A 23,429-nucleotide genomic window follows, 5' to 3' on the forward strand; every position below is an offset into this window, starting at 1 on the left:
ACGCAATTCTTTTTGTTTTTAATGGATGGCATATTCATGTTCCATGCCTTTTCTTTCTTTTAGAATTCTAAGACTATTCATTAGTGTTGCTTTCAGTTTTTTTCCTGGAAGCATCTTCTAAGAAAGGCTTTACTTCCACTAGGAAAATTAGTTTGGAAAATTAGTGTTCAATTATCTTCACAAAATACCTGCAGATTTGATCCAAATCGCCAATATAATTCATTGTTTATCTATAACATGCGCAAACTGACCCCGAATTTATCTGCTTGAATTTCTTTGCTATGAAACTAACATGCCAAAAAATACATTGAATCAAATATTGGGCCTGTGCTCAACACGGGCAGCCCATATCTAGTAATATAAAAAAGAGCTCAACAACTACCTTACAACTGGAAACAGAAAAGACTGAAGCACTTGAATGAGCAACAAAAATAAATAAATAAAAATGGTGCACTAACATTTGACTCTACAAATGTTCACATTTTGGCACTTAAATTGGTTCTGATCATCTAAAAGCTATTAAAAGCAATCAATTAAATGGCATTTATAGTCCTCCTAATAAATGTTTCTGCCACTAGCTCGTCTTTTGTTCCTAAATACTGGTACCAATTGTCTATGAATGAAAGTGATGGGCTTAAGAACGTCAAAGCAAGTCATGCGATGGAGTTCCAAAAATGCGATATCAAACAGCTAAGGAAAGACAATTAATATACAACTGATTTGCCAGCAAGAACCATACTGTTACTCCATCCGTCTCATATTAGTAGTTACTAAAAATAGTTATCTTAAATTATTTGTCATTTTAGAAGTTCAAGATAAAATTATTATTTTTTTCCTTTTTTACCTTTAGTAATAATTGTTCTTGAAGATAGATAACACATAAATAGAATAAATATTCAATGAAGAGAGATTATATCTTAAGATATAAATAAGGGTAGAATAATCTAATCCTTTTCCTAATTAATATTTCTTAAGGGGCGTGTAAAAGAGAAATACGACACATAATATGAGACGGAGGGAGTAGTTAAAAGCTACCTGTTACAAAGTGACGGATCCGAAATTCTAATAAGGGGATTCAAAAAAATGCAAGAATACAGTATTTGAGATTCAAACTTACAACTTAAAGCAATTGTGAACCGTTTTTGGCACTACACTAAAACCTTTTCCGGCCCTTATATCAAAAGGATACAACAATTTATATGTTTGCACGGGTGAGAATACAATATTTGAGAGATTCAAAACCTACAACTTAAAGCAATTGCAAACCATTTTTTGGCACTACACTAAAAGAATTCGGGCCGTTACATAAAAGGAATACAACAATTTATATCTATGCATTGGTATAGTTTTTTGACAAAGGAAATAACTTATGTTGCGGACTCTCCAAAACAGTTGCCGTACGCCCCTACTTGTATCGGATCCTTTGAAAATACATTATTTTTAGAGGAAGCGACATGTACCCATCGACATTTTTAAAGATTCCGAGCAACACATGAAACAACATGTAATTTTGCTCTTGCTTTTCCACACCCATGTTGTTGTGGTCCTAGAAGTTTGCTTTTTCATGGAAATTGCTAGAATTTTCAACATAATGAACAAGGAATGGCTTGCAATTAATCATTTATGGGTATACCTATAAGGAAATGAAAGACCATATAGTATTTTTAATGAAAAAAGTCTCCTTCCCTAGATTATGGAAGAAAAGACACGAGTGGAAAACTATTGAATGTCAGGATTTCAACAGTAAATACTAGGTCTAGAAACTTGCTTTATTATTACCCAACTCCCACCCACATGCCTTCACATTTTGGAACCTTTTGAAATATTACTCATTTGTTTCAAAAGGACGACAATAACTCGAGTGAGTTTGAATCTTGATAGTCTGCTGTCTTATGTGGTCGTTTAAAGTCGTTTGGTACGATGGTTAAGCAAAAATAATTCTAGGATAAAAATTTAATATCACCTTATCTTTTATTTAATTATTAATTTTGGGACAAGTTATTTCAAGATTAAAAATAATGTTGAGATAACTTATACATGCCAGATGATGGAATAGTAACCCCATGATAAATTATCTCAGGATAAAGCAGTAAGATTGATAATCTCAGGATTAATACAACATATCAAACAATCAATAAAAATAATATCAGAATAACAATTCCCAATAGTTAATCCTAGTATATATAACTAATCTCAACATAATTAATCCCAATATAACTTTTCTTTAAATCAAACGACTCTTTATAGTCTCTATTAACTACACTCAACTACATATCTCGATTCAAAATCTCATCTGTAGCATATTGTGAATTTTGAATGAAGGACTATCCGAGGAAATACTAGACTTGGGCTAAAGCTATGTTTAAGATAATATAATTGTGTACACGTTTGCTCTATAAACGATAAAATTAATAAATCATAGTTGTACATATAACAGTATTAGCATGAAACAGAAGGTTTACAATTTTCTAGTACTAAAATCGTTTTTGTCTTACAAGTCCTTTTGGTTGAAATTGAGTTCAAGCCTTGGAAAGTGGGGAATAAGGCGAAGTAAAAACGATAAATTTGAGAAGAAATTAGGATCTATTAAAGATGAAAATGAATTATTAGAGAAGGGACTGAGCTCCAATAATGCTAGCCACAAGCAAAATAAGGCCTTTCATATGCTAGTCAATGTTTTAAAGAGAATAAAAGCTGAAATTTGCATCAGCTATAGTACTAACAGTTCGGCATTTGTCTGTCCTTGACACTCTAAAGTCTTTTCAATTTTTTTTTTAATATTTAGCTATAACTTATTATGTTGGATGTCACTATTAAAAATCTGCTAAAAATCGACCAACTATTTCCGACCAACGTTGGTCGGTCAAAAAAAGCGACCAAAAACCGTCCAGGTTGGACGGAAACTGGGGAAAAAAAAATTACATTTTTTTAAAACTAAATACCGACCAACGTTGGTCGGTAAATTGGTCAACGAATTGACCCAGCTGGTCAGACAAGAAAATTTTGGATTACCGACCAACGTTGGTCGGTAATCTGGATCCAATTTTTTAAATTTTAATAATTATTTTATTATTTAAAATATTTTATAATATTTAAGAATTTATATTTAAAATTACCGACCAACGTTGGTCGGTTAATGTAGGGGAAGCATTTACCGACCAACTTTGGTCGGTAATTGTTATTTTCTGCAAAATAACCGACCAAAGTTGGTCGGTTATTACGTCAACATTGATCAAACTTTCGAATTACTTTTATATTTACTATCTAAATAATATAAATGTAATTCGTTAACACTTTTGTAATACAAATAATGAATACACTAACATATACTATATATAACATGCTATTTGTAAATTGATTCATCGACTTATAACTTACTTAGATGCATCGATGAATATTAAAAACAAAACGTTTGACCTATATCGACTAATAGTAAAAACAAAACGTCTCGACTTATATCGATTAATCTAGCTATGCCATGCATTATTAGTGATGAATGAATGAAAAATAAAAGAATTAATACTAAACATCTTTGCTATATATATACATCTTTGACATATATATATATATATATATATATGGATCACAAATTAAATAAACGAAAGAAGCTATTAGTATTAAGTAAACGAGTTAAATTAATAGGTCAAACATGGTCAAACTTTAACAAACTATATATATACACACTAACATATACTATAACAAGCTATATATATAGTTAAAGTATTACAGTGAAGTGTGTTTGTGTGTGTGTGTGTGTATATATATATATATATATATATATATAAGAACACGAAGCGCTAGGACCACAGGGTCGGGTTCTTTTAGGGATAGACTTGGGAAGATACTAATTAGTATATATACTTTATCATCAAATATATCTATTTGTAAATTGATTCATCGACTTATAACTTACTTAGATGTATCGATGAATATTAATCGATGATTCATCAAAACGTCTCGACCTATATATCGATTAATCTATGTCATGCATTATTAGTGATGAACGAATGAAAAAAGAAGTTATTAGCATCAATTACAATATAGTGTATGTGTGTGTGTGAGAAATTACTCACATACTTAATTATAACTTAGAAAATTTACTTAGATAGATGCTATTATAATTTATTAAAATTAAATAGTTAATATAATTATTTATAAAGATTATGCTTATAGTTTATAATTATTTATAATAATTGCATAGTTAAATAAAATAAATGCTTGTAGTTTATAATATTTTTTTTATAGTTTATAATATTTTAAGAAAAAAACACACACAAAAAAAAAGAATTTAAATTTTTTTTGAAACGGTCAGCACTTAATGTACCGACCAAAATTACCGACCAAAATTACCGACCAACTTTGGTCGGTAATTCTGAAATCAGAGAATTGAAAAACGGGAGAAACCCCCATTTCTCTGAAATTTTCCCCTCTCTTCACTCAAAACCTTCCCCTCTCCTTCTCTATTTCCCTCACATAAATCTCATTCCCCACCCCGCGTTGCCACCGCCCAGCCCTCGCCGTCGCCGCTGCCACTGCCACTGCCGCCCCTCTCCTTCTCCATCTCCTAAAAATTCTAGGTTTGAATTACAACCCATTTATTTATTATTTCTAGGTTTTGTTAATTAGTTATGAATTAGTTTTAATTGATTAGTGTTTCAATTATTTGAACATTGCATTTTATTAAGGATTAGGGTTTAGGTCTTGTTTTAATTAGTTTTATTAACTGATTAGTTTTGTTAATTAGTCAATTAGTTATGAATTAGTTTAGTTTAGGGTATGGGTTGAATTTCTTTAGTTTAGTTAGTTTATGTTTAAACTCGTATGATATGAATTGAAATTTTAGTTTTTAGGATTTGTTCTTGTGAATTGAACTTTTAGGATATGAATTGAACTTTTAAGATATGAATTGGATCTTTTGGATATGAATTGAACTTTTAGGATATAAATTGGTGTAATTAGAAAAAAATAATTATCTTGAATAACTAAAAAAGATATAATTAATTTATAATTATAGAATAAATTAATTTGTTCTTGTGAATCGAACTTTTAAGGTATGGGTTGAATTTCTTTAGTTTAGTTAGTTTATGTTTAAACTCGTAGGATATGAATTGAAATTTTAGTTTTTAGGATTTGTTCTTGTGAATTGAACTTTTAGGATATGAATTGAACTTTTAAGATATGAATTGGACCTTTTGGATATGAATTGAAATTTTAGGATATAAATTGGTGTAATTAGGAAAAAATAATTATCTTGAATTAACTAAAAAAGATATAATTAATTTATAATTGTAGAATAAATTAATTTGTTCTTGTGAATCGAACTTTTAGGGTATGGGTTGAATTTCTTTAGTTTAGTTAGTTTATGTTTAAACTCGTAGGATTTGAATTGAAATTTTAGTTTTTAGGATTTGTTCTTGTGAATTGAACTTTTAGGATATGAATTGAACTTTTAAGATATGAATTGGACCTTTTGGATATGAATTGAACTTTTAGGATATAAATTGGTGTAATTAGGAAAAAATAATTATCTTGAATTAACTAAAAAAAATATAATTAATTTATAATTGTAGAATAAATTAATTTATTCTTGTGAATCGAACTTTTAGGGTATGGTTTGAATTTCTTTAGTTTAGTTAGTTTATGTTTAAACTCGTAGGATATGAATTGAAATTTTAGTTTTTAGGATTTGTTCTTGTGAATTGAACTTTTAGGATATGAATTGAACTTTTAAAATATGAATTGGACCTTTTGGATATGAATTGAACTTTTAGGATATAAATTGGTGTAATTAGAAAAAAATAATTATCTTGAATTAACTAAAAAAGATATAATTAATTTATAATTATAGAATAAATTAATTTATTCTTATTTTATTTGTATAGATGGAACATCGTACTTGGATGTACAATAGAAATTATCCTAATCGGCGGGGATTGCGGGAAGATTTTGTAGAAGGGGTTGATGACTTTATTAGACATGCAATGTCACTTCCACCATACCAAAGTGAAGGAGTAATTAGGTGCCCTTGTGTCAGGTGCGATTGTATGAAGTTTAAAAAATCGGAGGAAGTTAAGCTTCATCTTTATATGAAGGGGTTTATAGAGAATTATTTTGTGTGGACTAATCATGGAGAGATCGATGGTAGCCGTGGGATATTTCATAACATGGTTGTTGGTGAAAGTAGTAGGTCGGTGGAGAATACAAATCTTGATTCTAGAATTCAGAATATGGTTGCGGATGCTTTTGGGGGTGAGCCCAATGAAAATGTTGAACAAACTCCTAATGATGACGCAAAATATTTTTATGAACAGTTAGAAGAAGCTAGTCGTCCACTACGTGAAGGAAGTCCGCACTCTGAGCTGTCTGTTGCAGTTAGATTACTAAGTATCAAATCTCATTGGAATATTTTTCAAGCTGCCATGGACTCTTTCATTGACCTTATGAGTGAACTAGTTGACCCTAATATCAACTTACCTGGTGATTTCTATAAGTCAAAGAGATTGGTTTCTAAGTTAGGACTTTCGTCAATGAGAATTGATTGTTGTGAAGATGGTTGCATGTTATATTATAAAGATGATGCAACTTTAGACAATTATAAATTTTGCGAAAAGCCTCGTTTCAAGAGGCTTTCCAGCGGGAATATGGTCGCTGTCAAGGCGATGCATTATTTACCTCTTATACCTAGGTTAAAGAGGTTATATGCGTCGATGAATTCTGCTCCTCATATGAGATGGCACTTTGAAAATAGAAGACCACCTGGTGTTATGTGTCATCCTTCAGATGGAGAAGCTTGGAAGCACTTTGATAGGACATATCCAGATTTTGCTAGTGAACCAAGGAACATTCGGTTAGGTCTGTATGTGGATGGCTTCATGCCTTTTTCTATATATGCGACACCATATTCATGTTGGCCTGTCTTTCTTGCACCTTATAATCTACCACCTGAGTTGTATATGACTAGTCCATATATATTCTTAAATTGTATTATCCCCGGTCCACGTAATCCGAAAAGTTTGATTGATGTATATTTGCAACCTTTGATTGATGAGCTAAAACAATTGTGGTATGATGGTATTGAAACATATGACATATCAACCAAGCAGAATTTTAATTTGCGTGCTAATTTAATGTGGACTATTAATGATTTTTCTGCGTATGGAATGTTGTCTGGGTGGATGACTGCTGGGAAGCTAGCTTGTCCTTACTGCATGGAAAATAGTAAAGCGTTCACTTTGAAACATGGCCGAAAGCAATCATGGTTTGATTGTCACCGTCAATTCTTGCATGATGATCATGAGTTTAGAAGGATGAAAAATGCATTCAAAAAGAATAAAGTGGAATATGATTCTCCACCTCCGATACTTTCAGGTGAGGAAATTTGGGAGAGGGTCCAGAACTTCAGTAAAGTTACTGAGGCTCCACCTTATAGATTCCTCGGATATGGTGTTAATCATAATTGGACGAAACAGAGTATATTTTGGGAGTTGCCTTATTGGAAGGATAATCTTCTCCGACACAACCTTGATGTCATGCATATTGAGAAGAATTATTTTGATAATTTGTTCAACACAGTGATGGATGTTAAAGGTAAGACAAAAGATAACCCGAAGGCTAGAATGGACTTACAAGAATATTGTAGGCGGCCTGAATTATACTTGCAGACAACAAACAATGGTAAGGTGTTCAAGCCCAAAGCAAGTTACACATTCACTTTGGAGGAAAGACGACAAATTTGTGATTGGGTTACGAAATTGAAGATGCCTGAGGGTTATGCGTCAAATCTTGGAAAAAAAAGTAGATATGGAGGTAGGGAAGTTGAGCCATTTGAAAAGTCATGACTGCCATGTTTTCATGGAGACCTTAGTGCCTATTGCATTTTGTGATTTGCCTGAAAGAATCTGGAAACCCATCACAGAGATTAGTTTATTTTTCAAAGACTTGTGTTCTACCACATTAAGGGAAGAAAACCTACTTCGGATGGACCAGAACATCCGTGTAATTTCTAGTAAGATGGAAAAAATATTCTCATATGGTTTCTTTGATGTGATGGAACACCTTTCAATACACCTTGTACACGAGGCACGACTTGGAGGGCATGTTCAATGCAGATGGATGTATCCCTTTGAGAGGTAATATTATAAGTTTGATGTAATATTCTATTTTATTTGAATGTTCTTGGCTAACATGAGATTATGTAGGACAATTGGCAAATGCAAACAATTTGTTAAGCAGAGGAATAAGATTGAAGGATCTATATGCGAAGCCTATCTTGCAAAGGAAACTGCACATTTTTGTTCTTATTATTTTGAGAGTAACGTGCCATGTTCTAGGAATAGGCCCAATAGGCACACGGTCGAATGTGTGAATGATCCATTATATTCACCAATGTCCATATTCAATCAACCAGGCCGATGTTCTAAGGATGTTAGAAAGAGAAGTTTGAGTGATATGGAGTACAAGTCAGCTACACTTCATGTGTTGCTAAATTGTCCCGAACCATTTCTCAAGTAAGTATTGATTTATTAGTTATCAAAATGTAAAATTTACTGTGACTACATATTGATGCAACTACTAAAAATATTTGATATGTCACAGTCACTTCGTGGGTCAATTTGGCTATGATGCTGTATATACGAGATTTGATACGTGGTTCAAACAGTTTGTAAGTGTGTGTGTGTGTGTGTGTGTGTGTGTGTGTGTGTGTGTGTGTGTGTGTATATATATATATATACAGTTTGTAAGTGTATATATATATATATATATATATGTAGTGAATGTATAAAAATTGATTCATAAGTTGTGCTAACTTATGAATTTTTTTAACTCTATGTAGGTAAATAATCCAAATAATGGTGTAAATCAATTTTTGAAAGATATATCTTGGGGACCTGGGCTTCAGGTCACAACAATGTCTAAGTACGTAGTGAATGGTTATAAGTTTCATACAGAGGATTGCTCTAAAAATAAAAATAGCAACAACGGCGGGGTGTGGGTTCAAGGTGGTGATGGCAACCAAGTTGGAGATATTGATTATTATGGTGTGGTCAAAGAAATATTACAACTAGAATATACAGGTTGGCCATATAAGAAATTGATACTCTTTAGATGCAAGTGGTTTGACCCAAATCCAACAAGAGGTACAAGAGTACATAACCAATATAACATAATTGAGGTTAATCATACGAGGGAGTATGATCGCTATGATCCTTTCATAATTGCACATAACGTTAGGCAGGTGTATTATGCTCCTTATCCATTGCGGCGGAATAAGTCCGATTGGTGGGTTGTAATAAAAACTAAGCCTGTAGGTAGGGTGGAAGTTGAGAATGTGTTAGATGTTGCATATCAAAATGATATCTCCAATGTTCACCAAATAGTGGACGATCAGTTAGAAAATGATTTGGAATATCCTGAACGCATATTGGAAGAAGTTGATATAAATGAAGTAACAATTATAGAAAATGAGGACGAAGAATCAACTGATGAAGCTCAAACAAGTGAGGACAAAGAATTCTCGGACGAGGAACAATACGTCGATGAGGATTAAAAAGTTAGTTTTTTAAAGCACTCTCGTTTTATAGCTAGTTTCTTATATGTTTCAATCTAAATGTGTATTATATTATGCAGATGGCAGGCAAGGGTCAAGGTAACAATAACACTACTAGTTCTCGGGGTCGAGAAAAGGGTAGGAAGGGAAAGAGGAGGGTAGAAAATAATACTCCCTCTTGTCCACCCTTTTCAGAGATGCCTATGTATTATCCTCCACCACTCGACTATACTGAGCTGCCACAACATCACGAGCCGTACACCTTCATTCAGACACCCAGTCTTCCATTATAGGGCCATAGGACTATACGTCCGACATACAGTCCAACAGCCTCACAGCCATCTGCATCACATCCACATGGATCACATCCCTACATATCACAAGCACATGGATCGCATCCATCCATGTCATAGCCACTCGGGTCACAGCCACTCGGGTCACAACCATCAGTATCACATCCACTTAGGTCGTATCCAGCTATGTCACAGTCACAGGGATCGCAACCATCTTCATCATCGACTCCATCTATTGCAGGCCTTCGCCTGCGAGGCATTAGCTCTGACCCGCCTACACCGTCTTCACATGCCTCTGATACACATGCTTCGGATGGTGATGACGAGGTAGTGCATTATGATCGATATGGCAGGATCATCATAGTCCCTGAGGGTGATGGGTAAGTGTTATTCATTATTTTTGCGTCTATTGATTTGTAATATTTTTACTAAGATATTAATGTGTTTTTATTGTTAAATTGCAGGTTCAGGCCGGGTAATAAGACTACGAGGATAATCACCAATGCCATCAGAAAGCTTTATGATGGCCCTTATGCGACTTGGACTGATTGCCCATTCTCACTGAAGGAGCAAATTTTCAATCAATTTAAGGTATACATATTCTTTTAAACAGCTTAATAATTTATATTTATGATGTTTTCATCTAATATTTAACTTTTGAAATACAGAGCAAGTGTGTATGGGAAGACCGCTATAGCGCGAAAGTGGCTACAAATTTTCATCATAAAGCTCGCAAGAGATTGGCGGATGCTTTCTCTGATGCTAGAAAAAAGAACAAGAGGCCTAGCTGGTTACTTGAGAATTTGTGGAATGATTTGCAAAGGCAATGGCTTACCGTAGATTTCTTAGAGAGGAGCAAAAAAGGAAAGAAAGCTCGCGCATCCGAGAAGGGAGGCTCCTTGCACACTGGAGGTGCGATCAGCCTAGGGACAATAAAAAGAAGATTGGTACGTAATTGCTTAAATTATTTTACTTTTCTAAGTATATCTATTCTGTTTATTAACTAAATTAATTTATTTTCAGGAAAAGAAGTATGGGCGTCCAATGAGTCATGATGAGCTATTCAAGGAGACACATATTGTGAAGAAGAAGAAAGAGGGGGATCAAGATAGGTGGGTCGAGGACCGGGCCTCGACTGCATATGTAAGCTTTCAATTTTCTTTAAGTATTATAATTTACTTTTATAAAAATTTTGAAATACTGATTTAATTTAAAATAATATAGGGTCGCTACCAAAGTAACGTGGAGGAATTCATCCGTAGTCATCCAGCTGGTGAATCGGGTGAGCCAACCCAACCTTCGGACGAGGATGCTGAAAGAATATGGTTGGAGTCTGTTGGCGGTCCAAAATGGGGGAAGGTATACGGGCTTCCTACTAAAATCTTCCATCGCTATAAGTGTGGAATGCGAGGAATAGGGACTTCCTCGCAAGGCGAGCAACTTAATAGGGAGAGCCTCTCCGCTATGCAGGAGACAGTGACAAAGCTCACATCAGAGCTAGAAGCGGCCAAGGAAAGAGAAAGGCTTAGAGATGCTCAATTCCTTGGCATACAAGCTCAGATTAGAACTCTCCTATCTAGTGGAGCTTTTCCGTTCCCCCGATCTCGTGAGTCATCTCCAGAGGGTCGACCTCCACGTGATCGTTCCTCTCGCCCTGCTCGTGATTGTTCCTCCCATCCTCCACAAGACCGTTTTCTATATCGTCTTGTAAATGAAAGTTCATCAGACGGTGATGATGATGTTGTAGAAAATACCCCTTGACTTTTATATACTTTGAACTAGACAAATAGAACCAGTTTTGAACTAGTTGTAATTAGTTTTAACTTGGTTATGGATTTTTATGTTCAATTGAGCTTTAATTTGTTAGTTTTAAAGTATTTATTGAATGTTTTGTTTGTTGTTGTTGTGTTGTTGTTGTTGTTGTTGCTGTTGTTGTTGTTGTGTTGTTGTTGTGTTGTTGTTGTTGTTGTATTGTTGTGTTGTTGTTGTTATTGTTGTTGTGTTGTTGTTGTTGTATTGGTATGCTGGCAGCTGGTGTAGCTGCCAAAACAGACATTTTATGCCAAAATTAAACCCAGAAAAATCAACCAAAGTTGGTTGATTTTTAATAAAAAAATAAATTATTCCAAAATACCGACCAAAGTTGGTCGGTTAATGAACATTGAATTCCTAGAATTCAACATTACCAACCAACTTTGGTCGGTATTTTGCCTGCACTGTTGAGATTACCGACCATAGTTGGTCGGTAATGTTTAATTTTAATTATTTTTAAAAAATATACATTTTCAATTACCGACCAAAGTTGGTCGGTTTTTTTAATTTTAATAATTAATTAAAAATTATAATTTAGTTAAACCGACTAACTTTGGTTGGTAAAATTAAATTAATAAAATATGTTTCCGGCTAAAGTTAGTCGGTAAGTAATTAAACTTGTCAGATGGTCGTTTTAAGATACCGACCAAAGTTGGTCGGTAATTTCCGACCAACTTTGGTCGGTAAGCCATTCCGACCATCAAAATACCGTCCACACCGTAATGGTCGCGTTTTGGTCGGTAATTTGCCATAACCGACCAACGTTGGTCGGTATTTTTAATCGGTTTTTAGCGAATTTCTAGTAATATCTCACATTGATAGTCAAAAAAATTGAGAGAAAAAAAAGGTGGAGGAATCTTCCAATGGTGAGGCATTTTAGGGATAACCGTGCATGTTTGATCCATATCGGATAATATCATACCATGTTAAAAGTATCATGGAACCGTCGATCCCAACATATTAAATTAACGATTTTTTTATCTAGAGTACTTGATCAAATTTGTTGGGTTTATGTATACTGTTATACCTGAATTTAGTATGGCGCGACCGCTAAATGGTATCGTCTTGGTGGAATGTCCCCATTTTTTATGGTCTGAGCAAAATGTCTCCCTTTTTTACTTGTACATCATAATTCTTTAAATTTTAAAGTTTAAAATTTTTGTTTGGTGGTAGAAAATAAAAGTTACTAATCAATTATTGTTAAAATTATGGGTGTCAATTATTCGGTTCGGCCGATTATTTTATAAATTTTGTACCATACTAATTTTTTGATTATTCTATTATGTATAACCAAAATTAGACTTTTCAAAACCGTCCCAATCGTGTCGATTTCTCTTCGAGTATCAGTACGGTTCGGTTAATTTTTGGTATTTTTTAAAATGTCGTGTAAAAATCACTACTAAAAGTAGAATGCAATAACATACATACTTTTATATGACTTAGAAAACCCTCTAAACAGTTTTACTATTTTAAAATGGTGATAAATTAAGAAAACGTGAAAGATGACCAGAGTATAGATCCATCAACTACTCTACAACAACATAAAAGAAACTAAGCAAAGACGAGAAAAGATAAATCACACGAGTAGAAAGATATTAACCAAGCTGAGACTCAAAAATAAAGTCTATAGAAGATTAAATATTCAAAAAGATAAATCTAAATCATACGAAAGGAAACATATTCAATACATTGTAGTTTGCTACTCATAATCGTTGGAATACTTTGTGTCTTGCTAGTGAATATGCTGGAAATAATTTAGTTTTAGTAGGAGTAGCTTAATTGGTTTGAGAACTAGGATTTTGATTTTAATTGCTTGTTGGCTTGTAAGCATTTTTATAATTCCAAGGCCCACGAAATATATAAATATATATATTTCATATGTAAATTTATTCTATACGGTTCGTTATTTTTTGGTTTATTTTTCATAAAATAAAAAGCACACCCTAATTATCGGTGCGGTTGTGGATTTATATAAAAATCTACGATTTTATTAAAAGAATCTAAAAATCGGTTCGGTACGGTATGGTTCGGTCGGTTTTTAAATATCCTTTGACACCCCTAGTTAAAATCGTTTGAATGTTGATAATTTATGTTTAACTTTTAGTTCAAATATATATATTGATGATTTACTGTAAAATCTTAAAACTCTATTGTTGGGCCTTAGAAATTAATTGTTGAAGAAGACAAAGTACGTCTTTTTGATTTGGTATTATTCGACTAAATTGGTAATTGAAAATTATGTGTGTTAGTATTTGGAAGTTTTGTTTCAAATTTGAGATTATTTGGAGCAGATTTGGGATGGTTTGATCGAAATTGAAGTTACAAATTTGAAGAACACTTTGTTAAAACAACCCAGAAAAAGTATGCTAATCCAGTAGACTTCTATGAACAACTTAACAGATAGGTAGAAAAAATATGCATCAACTCTACCAACCCGGTAGAGAAATACTTGAAGGGCAGAAGTATGACAATTAGGTAGACATCAATGAATAACTTAACAAATAGGTAGAGTAACAATATCATCAACTCTACCAATTCGATAGAGAAATCTTAAAGAGGCAATGTATGAAAATTCGTTAGACTTTGATGAACAATTTAATCCGGTAAAAAAACTCTTGAAGAGCTATGTGCGGTTCCAAGGTTATTTTTTAAATACCGTCAATTTTCGGGACTTTTTGTTAAGACCAACCTTAAAAAGTTCCTTTTGTGTCAATCACCTCTTAGTGGACTTGTAACCCAGATTATGGGGCACATGAAATTATGGTTTCTCCGTCAAACTAGATATCTTATGTATGTATTTTTTTAGAATTGATCCACTATTATTTGTTGCACACATGTTTCAAAAAGGTTGAATGATACACTTGATTGAATATTGAGTTATTTATCCAAATGAACATGAATTGATTCCCACTTAATATATTTTCTTTTCTCTTTTCTTTAATGGTGCATTCCAGGGGCGGCTCAACGGATCTCGTGGCCTAAGGCGAAACCATATTGAGAGACCCTTAAATTTATTTTATAAAATATTTACCCTAGCAACAAATTTATTTTATAAATAACAAATTAATCATTTAAGGCAAAAAAATAAATTTCAAAAAAAAAAAGGAAGAAGAGCACAAAAAATAAAGTGGTGACTATCGGATGTTAAAGTCTAAAACTCAAAGTGAAAATTTTGATTTGGCTATCATTATAAACAAGAAAACGAAATAAACGTACATAACGTAATAGCTTAACTTTTGAGCATTGACTGTTAAAAATATGTACTCCTTCTGATCAATTTAAACGTTGATTGTAGTTCATTTTATTAAGTATAACACTTATTGGTGAATATCTAAAATAAATTGTAAATAACCTAATATAATATGTCGAATTACACTAAAAGAAAACTGGTGCATGAATGTTTTTGTGTTCTTGCAGTTTCAGAGAACATTATAAAAGAAATTTATTATGTTGTTGATATATATAACTTAATTCCTATATAAAAAGGATAAAATTAAAATTGAAGAGTGAAGCAAATATACTAACTAATAAGGGAAGAAAATGATCATAATTTATAAATTTGATGTATAAAATAACCTCAATCAAGTAACAAAAAAATATACTGTAACACTTTTCTTTATACTAATTAGCTATATAAATTATATAGTATATAGTAATAATAATAATAATAGTAATAATTTAACAAAGCCTTAGAGCCGCCCCGGTCATTTATGTTCTAAAAATTCTAAATAAGCTGTACACATATGTATTATACGTAGAAGCCAACTATTTCGTACTTTCTTACTTTTGAGTATTATGAAATTTGTGATATATTCCATTGTTTATACTTTATCCATTTTCTAATCTTATTTTATTTTAAAAATGCTAGCTTTACAAGTAAAAATTTGTGGAGATTTACGTCCCATGCATTAATGGGGCTAATGTTTTGAACCTGCATGCATCTCCACTTTTCAAAATTTCTGTTCACGAGGCCTTGTCAGATTAATAAAGTTAGTACATCAAATAGGTTCTTGATTACTGTAGCAGATTAATATAGTCTGTATTTTATTTTGTAAGTTTTCTTGAAAACCAGCACTTCTAAGCAACTTGTTTGTTTTTATAAGCGGTTACTCTTTTATTTTTCCTGCATTTCAACTATATTTTTTAATTTTTATGATGATGTTATTGTTTCTTTGGTTTCTGTTTGACGGTACTAATATATTGTCCCTTCTTTTATCGTCTTTTTCGTGTTATTGAATCGAGGGTCTTTCGGAAACAGTTTCTCTACTCCTTCGGAGTAGAGGTAAGGTCTGCGTACACACTACTCTCCCCATATCCCACTTGTGGAATTTCACTGGGTTGTTGTTGTATAAGTGGTTACTCTCACATATATTTTTACCATTTTTTATTTTTTCTAGTTACATTGAAAAGAGATTTGCCTACATAAACATAAAGGTAATTTAACATCTACTAATACTACATTAAGATGCGGGCATATGTGTAATATTGAGGAGTCACCAGACCTCGTAAAATTAGGCAGGAATTTTTTATATGTGTATATGTACCTTAAAAATAATTAGATAAATAACTTGATATCCTAAACATTAAAAGTCTTTAGGGGCACTAGTTGAGCAAATTAATAGTGCTCCTGTCACGTTAAAATCTTAGGCCCGCCTCTGACTATATTGAACCATTGCACACACTTTTTTGTTTGTCTTTTTTTTTTTAATATAGTTTTGACATGCAACAAATCACCAACTGTATGTGCCATTACTTAATTAATTATTCCCCATATTCAGTTTTAGTTGTTCATTTTTGACTTCGCACTTTCTTTAAATTTTTTTTAAAATTTTCAAATTGTAGTTTTTTGGTGTCCAAAGGCCTGGAATAAGGGAAAGAGGAAGGAAAGGGAAATTATGGAAGCATAGATATTTTTTATTTGTTTATTGTAAAACCTTGTGAATGTATAAAATTAAAAACTTGTTCAAGAAAATTAATTTAGGTTAAGATTGGAGTTTCTTAAGGGCAACAAATTAAGAAAGATATTAAGCAAAACCTTCCAAATGTTGGCCACCTGTCCCCAGCATGCAAAATAGTTTTTGCCTAATTGCTTAGCTAATCATTATTTACTTTATAATATTATACACATTTCACCAATGCCTTACAAAGTATATTCTAAGCATTTCACACTACAATTTGAGCAAAGGAAAATTTAAGCCAAAATTAGCTTAGCTTCCCCAACCAAAATGGGTAGGAAAAGTTTTCATCTACTCATTTGGCAATCTTATGTCCATATTCAAATTAGGTGGACTATTTGAACATGTGAACATTGTTTAAATGAAAATGGTTTTATATGTCTTAGTCTTGTAGAGTTAACAGATAATTATGTTGAGTAGAAAGTATCAGATATTCGATAAAATATAATAATGTATGTGAGTTGGCTTGACACCACTACAAGTAACTCAGTTTTTAGAGAAGAACAAAATATAAAAAATAAAAGTAAAATATATAAGCTTTTACTTTTCTTTACTTAAATATTCTTTAATAAAGGGATCAATTACGTATGGATATCAAATTAATATGAAAAAAAAATTGAGTGAACTTTCATGGGAAAGTGGATTAAGATCAAAATCAAGAACATCATGTTGTCATTTGACTTCGAATTTATTTGCCTTTTAATTTGACCGTCATTTTCTTAATTTAGTTGATTCAGTGCAAGAAAGACTTAATTATTTGGTAGTTTTTTTAAGCATAGTTCTATGAGTCCATATCATAGATTGTTTTTCACTGAGTAATTAAAGTTAAATACCATTCTACACGAGTTGGTTAATTTTCCTGCTACAATCTGATTGTACTTAAAGAAAGCGAAAACTTATACTCCACCATTTCTAAGGAACGTAGTGTGAGTTAAGAAATATCTTTGACACATGTTAAGACTAAACTTCATGAAATCTTTTAATTTTATCTTGAACTTCTAAAATGACAAATAATTTAAGATAATCATGCTAAAAAATTACAATAAATAATTTGAGATGGAGGAAGTATGAAATTATTTCTTTCCACAAAAGAAAAATAACATTATCCAAGAAAAGAGAAATTGCTTTATTTGCTATATTGCTATTGCCTTTTTACTACTCAAGAAGTAACTTTTTCATCTTTACAACCATTACCTATACGTGTAACAGATCAATCAAAAACCTTTTTACAAGATAATCACTACTTGGTATCATATCATTCTCCCCGATTATTTTATTTGCAAAATTTAAATTTTAGGTAGCTTGAAGCAAATACGTGTATACATTGCTAAAAATACATATATCCTTTTTATCAAAAGTCTAACTATAAAAAAAAAAAAAAAAAAAAACCACCAATTAAATCAATGTCAAACTGCCCCATACAAGAAATTAATAAGGAATGTAAAAATCTTAAAAACAGGTAATATGAATGAGTGATAGCAATCACTACTCGGCATATAATTATAATTTCATTCTTCACAACTATTTATTTTGTAATATTTAAAATTTAGGTAGCTAGCTCGATTCATGTACGCTACGTGTATTCATTGCAAAAATTACACATAATTATTTATCAAATATATAAGAACTAATTTTGTTTTGCAAAAAAAGGCCACCAATTAAATGGGAAGTCTAGATGCCACGTGTACCAAATAAAAAATATATAAATTTAAGGGGGTCATCAAAGTAACATGACAAAGAAGTTATTGATGACCTAACTCAAAAGGATTGTCCTAATTGTGAAAAACTCTTAGAAAATAAAAAAGAGAAAAAAAATCGCTATAAATACTGTCTTCTTCTTCTTACACTTTTTTAACATACCCTAAAAAACATATCCCCAAAAATCCAAAAGCCAAACAGTCAGAAAAAAGTCAATCAAGAAACAAAGAAAATTTTTATTTCTCTTCTTTATAATTTCACATTGGTTTAAAGGAGTATGATCAAAAGCTCAAAAGGGTCTGTTTGGAAGAGGAAAAACAAGGAGAATATGATGAATCAAGAAAAAGATGAGAAGCTAATTACAAATAGTAGCAAGAAGATGAAGAAAAATATTAATGGAAAAAGCAAAGGGGAAAATGAAAATTACCCTTTGCTTTGTTATCATGAATTGCCAAAATATATGAAGGATAATGAGTTTATTTTGAATTATTACAGAGCTAATTGGCCTATTAAAGAAGCTTTTCTCAGCATTTTTCGTTGGCATAATGAAACTCTTAATGTTTGGACGTAAGTATTTCATTTTTTTTCCCTGTTCGATTTGATATATACTGACAGTTTAAATTTTTTTATATAATCGATGTAGTAGTTATCATTTAGACAAATTAATAGTGTAAATTTTTGTTACACAATTAGTATGTAAAAGTTAAAGCTGGTGTTCTTTTATTTATTTATTTTTGGTTAATTTTTAAAATTGGATTTTTAGGAAGCGTTTTTATTTATTTTCTATTTATCTAGCATATTGTAAAAAAAATAAAGTAAACTTGTTTGATTTTTTGCAGGCATTTACTTGGATTTATTCTCTTTGTGGGATTAACCATAGTCAATGTAGTGGAAGTACCTCAACTTGCTGATTTCATGACTATGTTTATTTGGTAAGTCACCTAAATTTACTGTTTTTGAACTTTTTTCCCTTCTATTTTGTTCTCTCTAGAAATCAATCCCATGAATTAACAACGACTAATTATCCACATTAAATCTTGGTTATTAAACTAAAAAAATAAAAAATTGAATGCAAATAAATTCAGAGGTTGCCATTTCTTTAATCTCCTTAATTCTCATTAGTAGTTGTTTCGTTTTTCCTTTTCCTTTTTTTTAATGTATACTTCTCATGTTCCTCGTTTCTAATATAACTAGTGTTCAACTTTTAGGCAGAACACTATATAGTCGCACAAAAGTTAGCATAACCGAATATATATATATATATATATATATATATATATATATATATATAAAAATCCAAAAAGTTTTTCTTTATTTCCAAAAAATGTATATATATCTTTATTTATTGCAAAAATATTTTAATGTATCAACCATTAAAAAGCCAAATCGAAAAATGAAAAAGGCTAATAATTTCTAGAGCAGATCATAGTGACAGCTAAAGACATTCAATATGGGTCCAATTTGATGTATGAAATGTTGGTAAAATGAATGGTTTTCTGGAATATGCTGTACGATATTGTTGGTCATCAAACTCCCAACTACATTCCATAAATATGTTCCCATTTATTTATACTAATAAAAAGATTTCATGGCTGAGATTCACGAAAAACCTTCAATAAAAATATTGTTGGTTGGTGCTTCACTAAAGTCATAGTCACAACCGCTAGGTGTGTCAATGGTTCGGTTCGATCGGTTATTTTATAAAATTTGTACCATACCAATTTTTTTGTTATTTTATGATGTATAACCAAAATTAGACTTTTAAAAACCGTACCAATCATGCTGGTTTCTCTTCGGTATCGGTACGGTTCGGTTAAATTTTCGGTATTTTTTAAAAAAGTCATTTAAAAGTCACTAATAGAAGTATAATGTAATAACATACCTACTTTTATAGGACTTATCAAAACTCTCTAGATAATCTTACCATTTAAAAGGTGATGAACTAAGAAACCATAAAAGATGCCCAGATCCATCAACTATTCTATAGCATCGTAAAAAAAAAAAAGCAAAGACAAAGAAAATATAAATCACACAGGTGAAAAGATATTAAGCAAGTTGAGACTCAAGAATAAAGCTTATAGAAAATTAAATATTTGAAAATATAAATTTAAATCATACGAAAATTGAATACATTGTAGGTTGTTACTCATAATCGTTGGATTACCCTGTGTCTTACTAGTGAGTATGCTGGAAACAGTTTAGTTTCAATAGGATTAGTATAATAGGTTTGGGGATTAAGATTTTGGGTTTAATTAATTATTGGCTTGTAACAGTTTTTATAATTTCAAGGCCCAATAAAAAATTTAATATTTTTTTTTTTTTTATTAATATATAAATATATTTTTTCCGTGTAGATTTATTCGGTATTGTTCGGTATTTTTTCGGTTTATTTTCATAAAATAAAAACCTACCCTAATTATCGGTACAATTATAGATTTATATAAAAATCTACGATTTTATTAAAAAAACTTAAAAATTGGTTCAGTTCGGTACGATTCAGTCGATTTAGTTGGTTTTTAAATATCCATTGACATTCCTGACAACCGCCAAAGAATTTCTTGGAATTTATTAATTCACTTTAGTTTATAAAGGAAGAAGGGAAAAGAAAAAATTAGGCGGAGTATAAAATATAAAATACTAAAAAGTTTTTAATTTGGGACTCTCGTTATAATGCACCGGTTGTGCCGGTAGAAATAGCACCAAACAGCCGCTTTTTGATATGTTGTTTAAAGTTTAGCCAGTGTTTTAAAAATATTTCAAATTTAGACAGATTTGACAAATTTCATACAGCTCCTCCTCCTCCTTCTTCTTCAGATCTTCTAGTCTGAAGTTCTAAACTGCAATAGTTTAACTTCAAACCCAATAGTTTGAAACGTGAAGGTCTGAAGTTTGAACTCAGACCTGAGGTCTAAAGTTTGGGTTTGATAGTTCAAACTTGAGATCCGAAGATTTAAAGTTTGATTATAAAGTGGCTAAATTTTAAAAGCTTCATAAACTTTAGCTATTCTTTAAATTGGGAGAAATTCAAAAATAGCCATATTTACTAGTGGTAATTGAAAAAAAGTCACAGTTTCAAAAGTAATCGAAATTTAGCCACTTTTCATGTAAAGATAAATTTGAACGAAAACACTGTTCAAAATCCGAAAAATATTCCAGTATAATATACTGGAGTTCCAGTATAATATACCGGTCTAGCATAATATGCTGAAAGTTCATACACAGGTGCTCCAATCTCCAGTATATTATGCTGGACCGGTCCGTGTTGCAGCAAAATAGTGGCTATTTTTTAATGACTTTGCAAATGGTGGCTATTTTTGAATTACCAGTCCGAAAACTGGTTAGTCCGTGCTGTTTTAACCTTTAAATTGCATTCCTAAAATGGTTATTTGTGCACTTCGCCCGTTATAACTTGTAAATTTCAGCAAAGGCCTTAATTTCGCTCACTATTTGTGGTCCCTCCCCTACCCAAAATAGATTAAAAGGAATAAAGATTGCTTAATTTCATTCTCTGATAATTAATTCTTAATTATTGATTCAACCTCGCAGGAACTTTCCCACGAGTGGAGATGCAAATGTCTCCAATAATTCAAAGGAATTTTTCCAGGTGAGTTACTTTTCAATTCTCTTAAAATTAGCTTTCATTTTCGTAAATTCTAACAATATTAATAACGACACCTGAATCGGAAACATGTTAGGAATCATCTATATAAATCCTCACTATCTATATCGCTAAACAAAAACAGAAAAATCGAATAAATACGAAAATTAATATATCTTTTTTTTTTTTCCAGGGTTCAGGTAGACTAATTGATTTGAAGCAAGACCAAAACTTACAACTTGACATAATGTCAACACAGAGCGTACAAAGTGAAACAACATGGCCATTTTATGTATTCTTAGCTGGTTCAATGTTTTGTCTTCTCTCAAGCAGCATTTGTCATCTTTTCTCTTGTCATTCCCACAAGTTAAACATCCTCTTGCTTAGAATGGACTATGTTGGAATCACAGTCATGATAATAACATCATTCTTTCCACCAATTTACTACATATTCCAATGTTCACAACATTGGCAAATTGTATACCTAAGTGGTATCACAATTATGGGAATTTGCACTATCATCACTCTACTTTCCCCCGTGTTTTCGACTCATAAGTATCGATCATTTCGAGCTGTGTTGTTCATGTCTATGGGATTCTTTGGTCTGATACCTGCAATCCACGCGGTAATATTGAACTGGGATGAGCCTGAGAGGAATGTCACACTAGCGTATGAGTCCGCCATGGCATTATCTTATCTAATTGGGACTATGTTTTATGTTACTCGAATCCCTGAGAGATGGAGGCCTGGATTTTTTGACCTAGCTGGTCATAGTCATCAAATATTTCATGTATTTGTGATCTTAGGTGCATTGGCACACTATGGTGCTGCTCAAATTTTCTTGGAATATCGGAGTCGATTGGGTTGTGACAAACCCTAGATTACAATGCACTATGACCTAATTTACCAACAAAAAAAAAAGGAACATGATTATCAAATTTATTCTTTTTTATGTTTGTATTTTTAAAATTGATTTGATGATTTGATGTAAGGTATTGCGTTGTGTTATAGAAGGGGTTAATTTTTTTACCCTTTTAGCTATAATCATTCATTTGTTATGTAATGAAATTATAATGTATACATTTTCAAATTGGATTGAATGAACACTTAGATTTTTAAGTGATTGCCTTTATTTTTTAATATTTCGTCTGAAGAAATGTTAGGCTCGATTTTTCTTTTTAATTTTATTCTCCATCTCCTTCTTCATTTATAAGGAATGAAAAATACTAACCGCAACCTAATGTTCACATAATCGAATGATTTATCTTATGAGTAATCCGTTAACCCGTTAAGAATATATATATATATATATATATATATATATATATATATATATATATATATAGGATGCGTGTCTGGCATCAAATCCAAAAGTATCTTCGTATAAATAACTTTTATTTTATTTTTAAAATTTTAAATGATTACTCTAAGAATGTTGAAAAAGAAAAATACCCGGATTAACTGAAGTTTCCTAATTATCAAAATTAACTGATTTTTTTTTACAATTCATATACATTCCATTTTAA

At 31.6% G+C, this 23,429-nt stretch overlaps 1 protein-coding gene across 1 annotated transcript; it reads left to right on the forward strand.

Annotated features, from left to right (window-relative positions):
- The first annotated feature begins 18,448 nt into the window (after nt 1–18,448).
- On the forward strand, nt 18,449–23,022 carry LOC107796753 (heptahelical transmembrane protein 1-like). Its single transcript, XM_016619564.2, has 4 exons — nt 18,449–18,872; nt 19,145–19,237; nt 21,852–21,909; nt 22,097–23,022. The coding sequence occupies exons 1-4, from the start codon at nt 18,583–18,585 to the stop codon at nt 22,781–22,783; spliced, it is 1,128 nt and encodes a 375-aa protein (XP_016475050.1). The 5' UTR covers nt 18,449–18,582; the 3' UTR covers nt 22,784–23,022.
- Nucleotides 23,023–23,429: the final 407 nt, after the last annotated feature.

The sequence above is a fragment of the Nicotiana tabacum genome, chromosome 9 (genome assembly GCF_000715075.1).
Source record: "Nicotiana tabacum cultivar K326 chromosome 9, ASM71507v2, whole genome shotgun sequence".
Taxonomy (NCBI): Eukaryota; Viridiplantae; Streptophyta; class Magnoliopsida; order Solanales; family Solanaceae; genus Nicotiana; species Nicotiana tabacum.

Bases quoted from the DNA above. Each gene is read 5' to 3' on its own strand.
- LOC107796753 (XM_016619564.2), top strand. From the start codon at position 18,583: ATGATCAAAAGCTCAAAAGGGTCTGTTTGGAAGAGGAAAAACAAGGAG. The intron at 18,873-19,144 runs GTAAGTATTTCA...GATTTTTTGCAG, and splicing joins GAAACTCTTAATGTTTGGAC to GCATTTACTTGGATTTATTC. The intron at 21,910-22,096 runs GTGAGTTACTTT...TTTTTTTTCCAG, and splicing joins ATTCAAAGGAATTTTTCCAG to GGTTCAGGTAGACTAATTGA.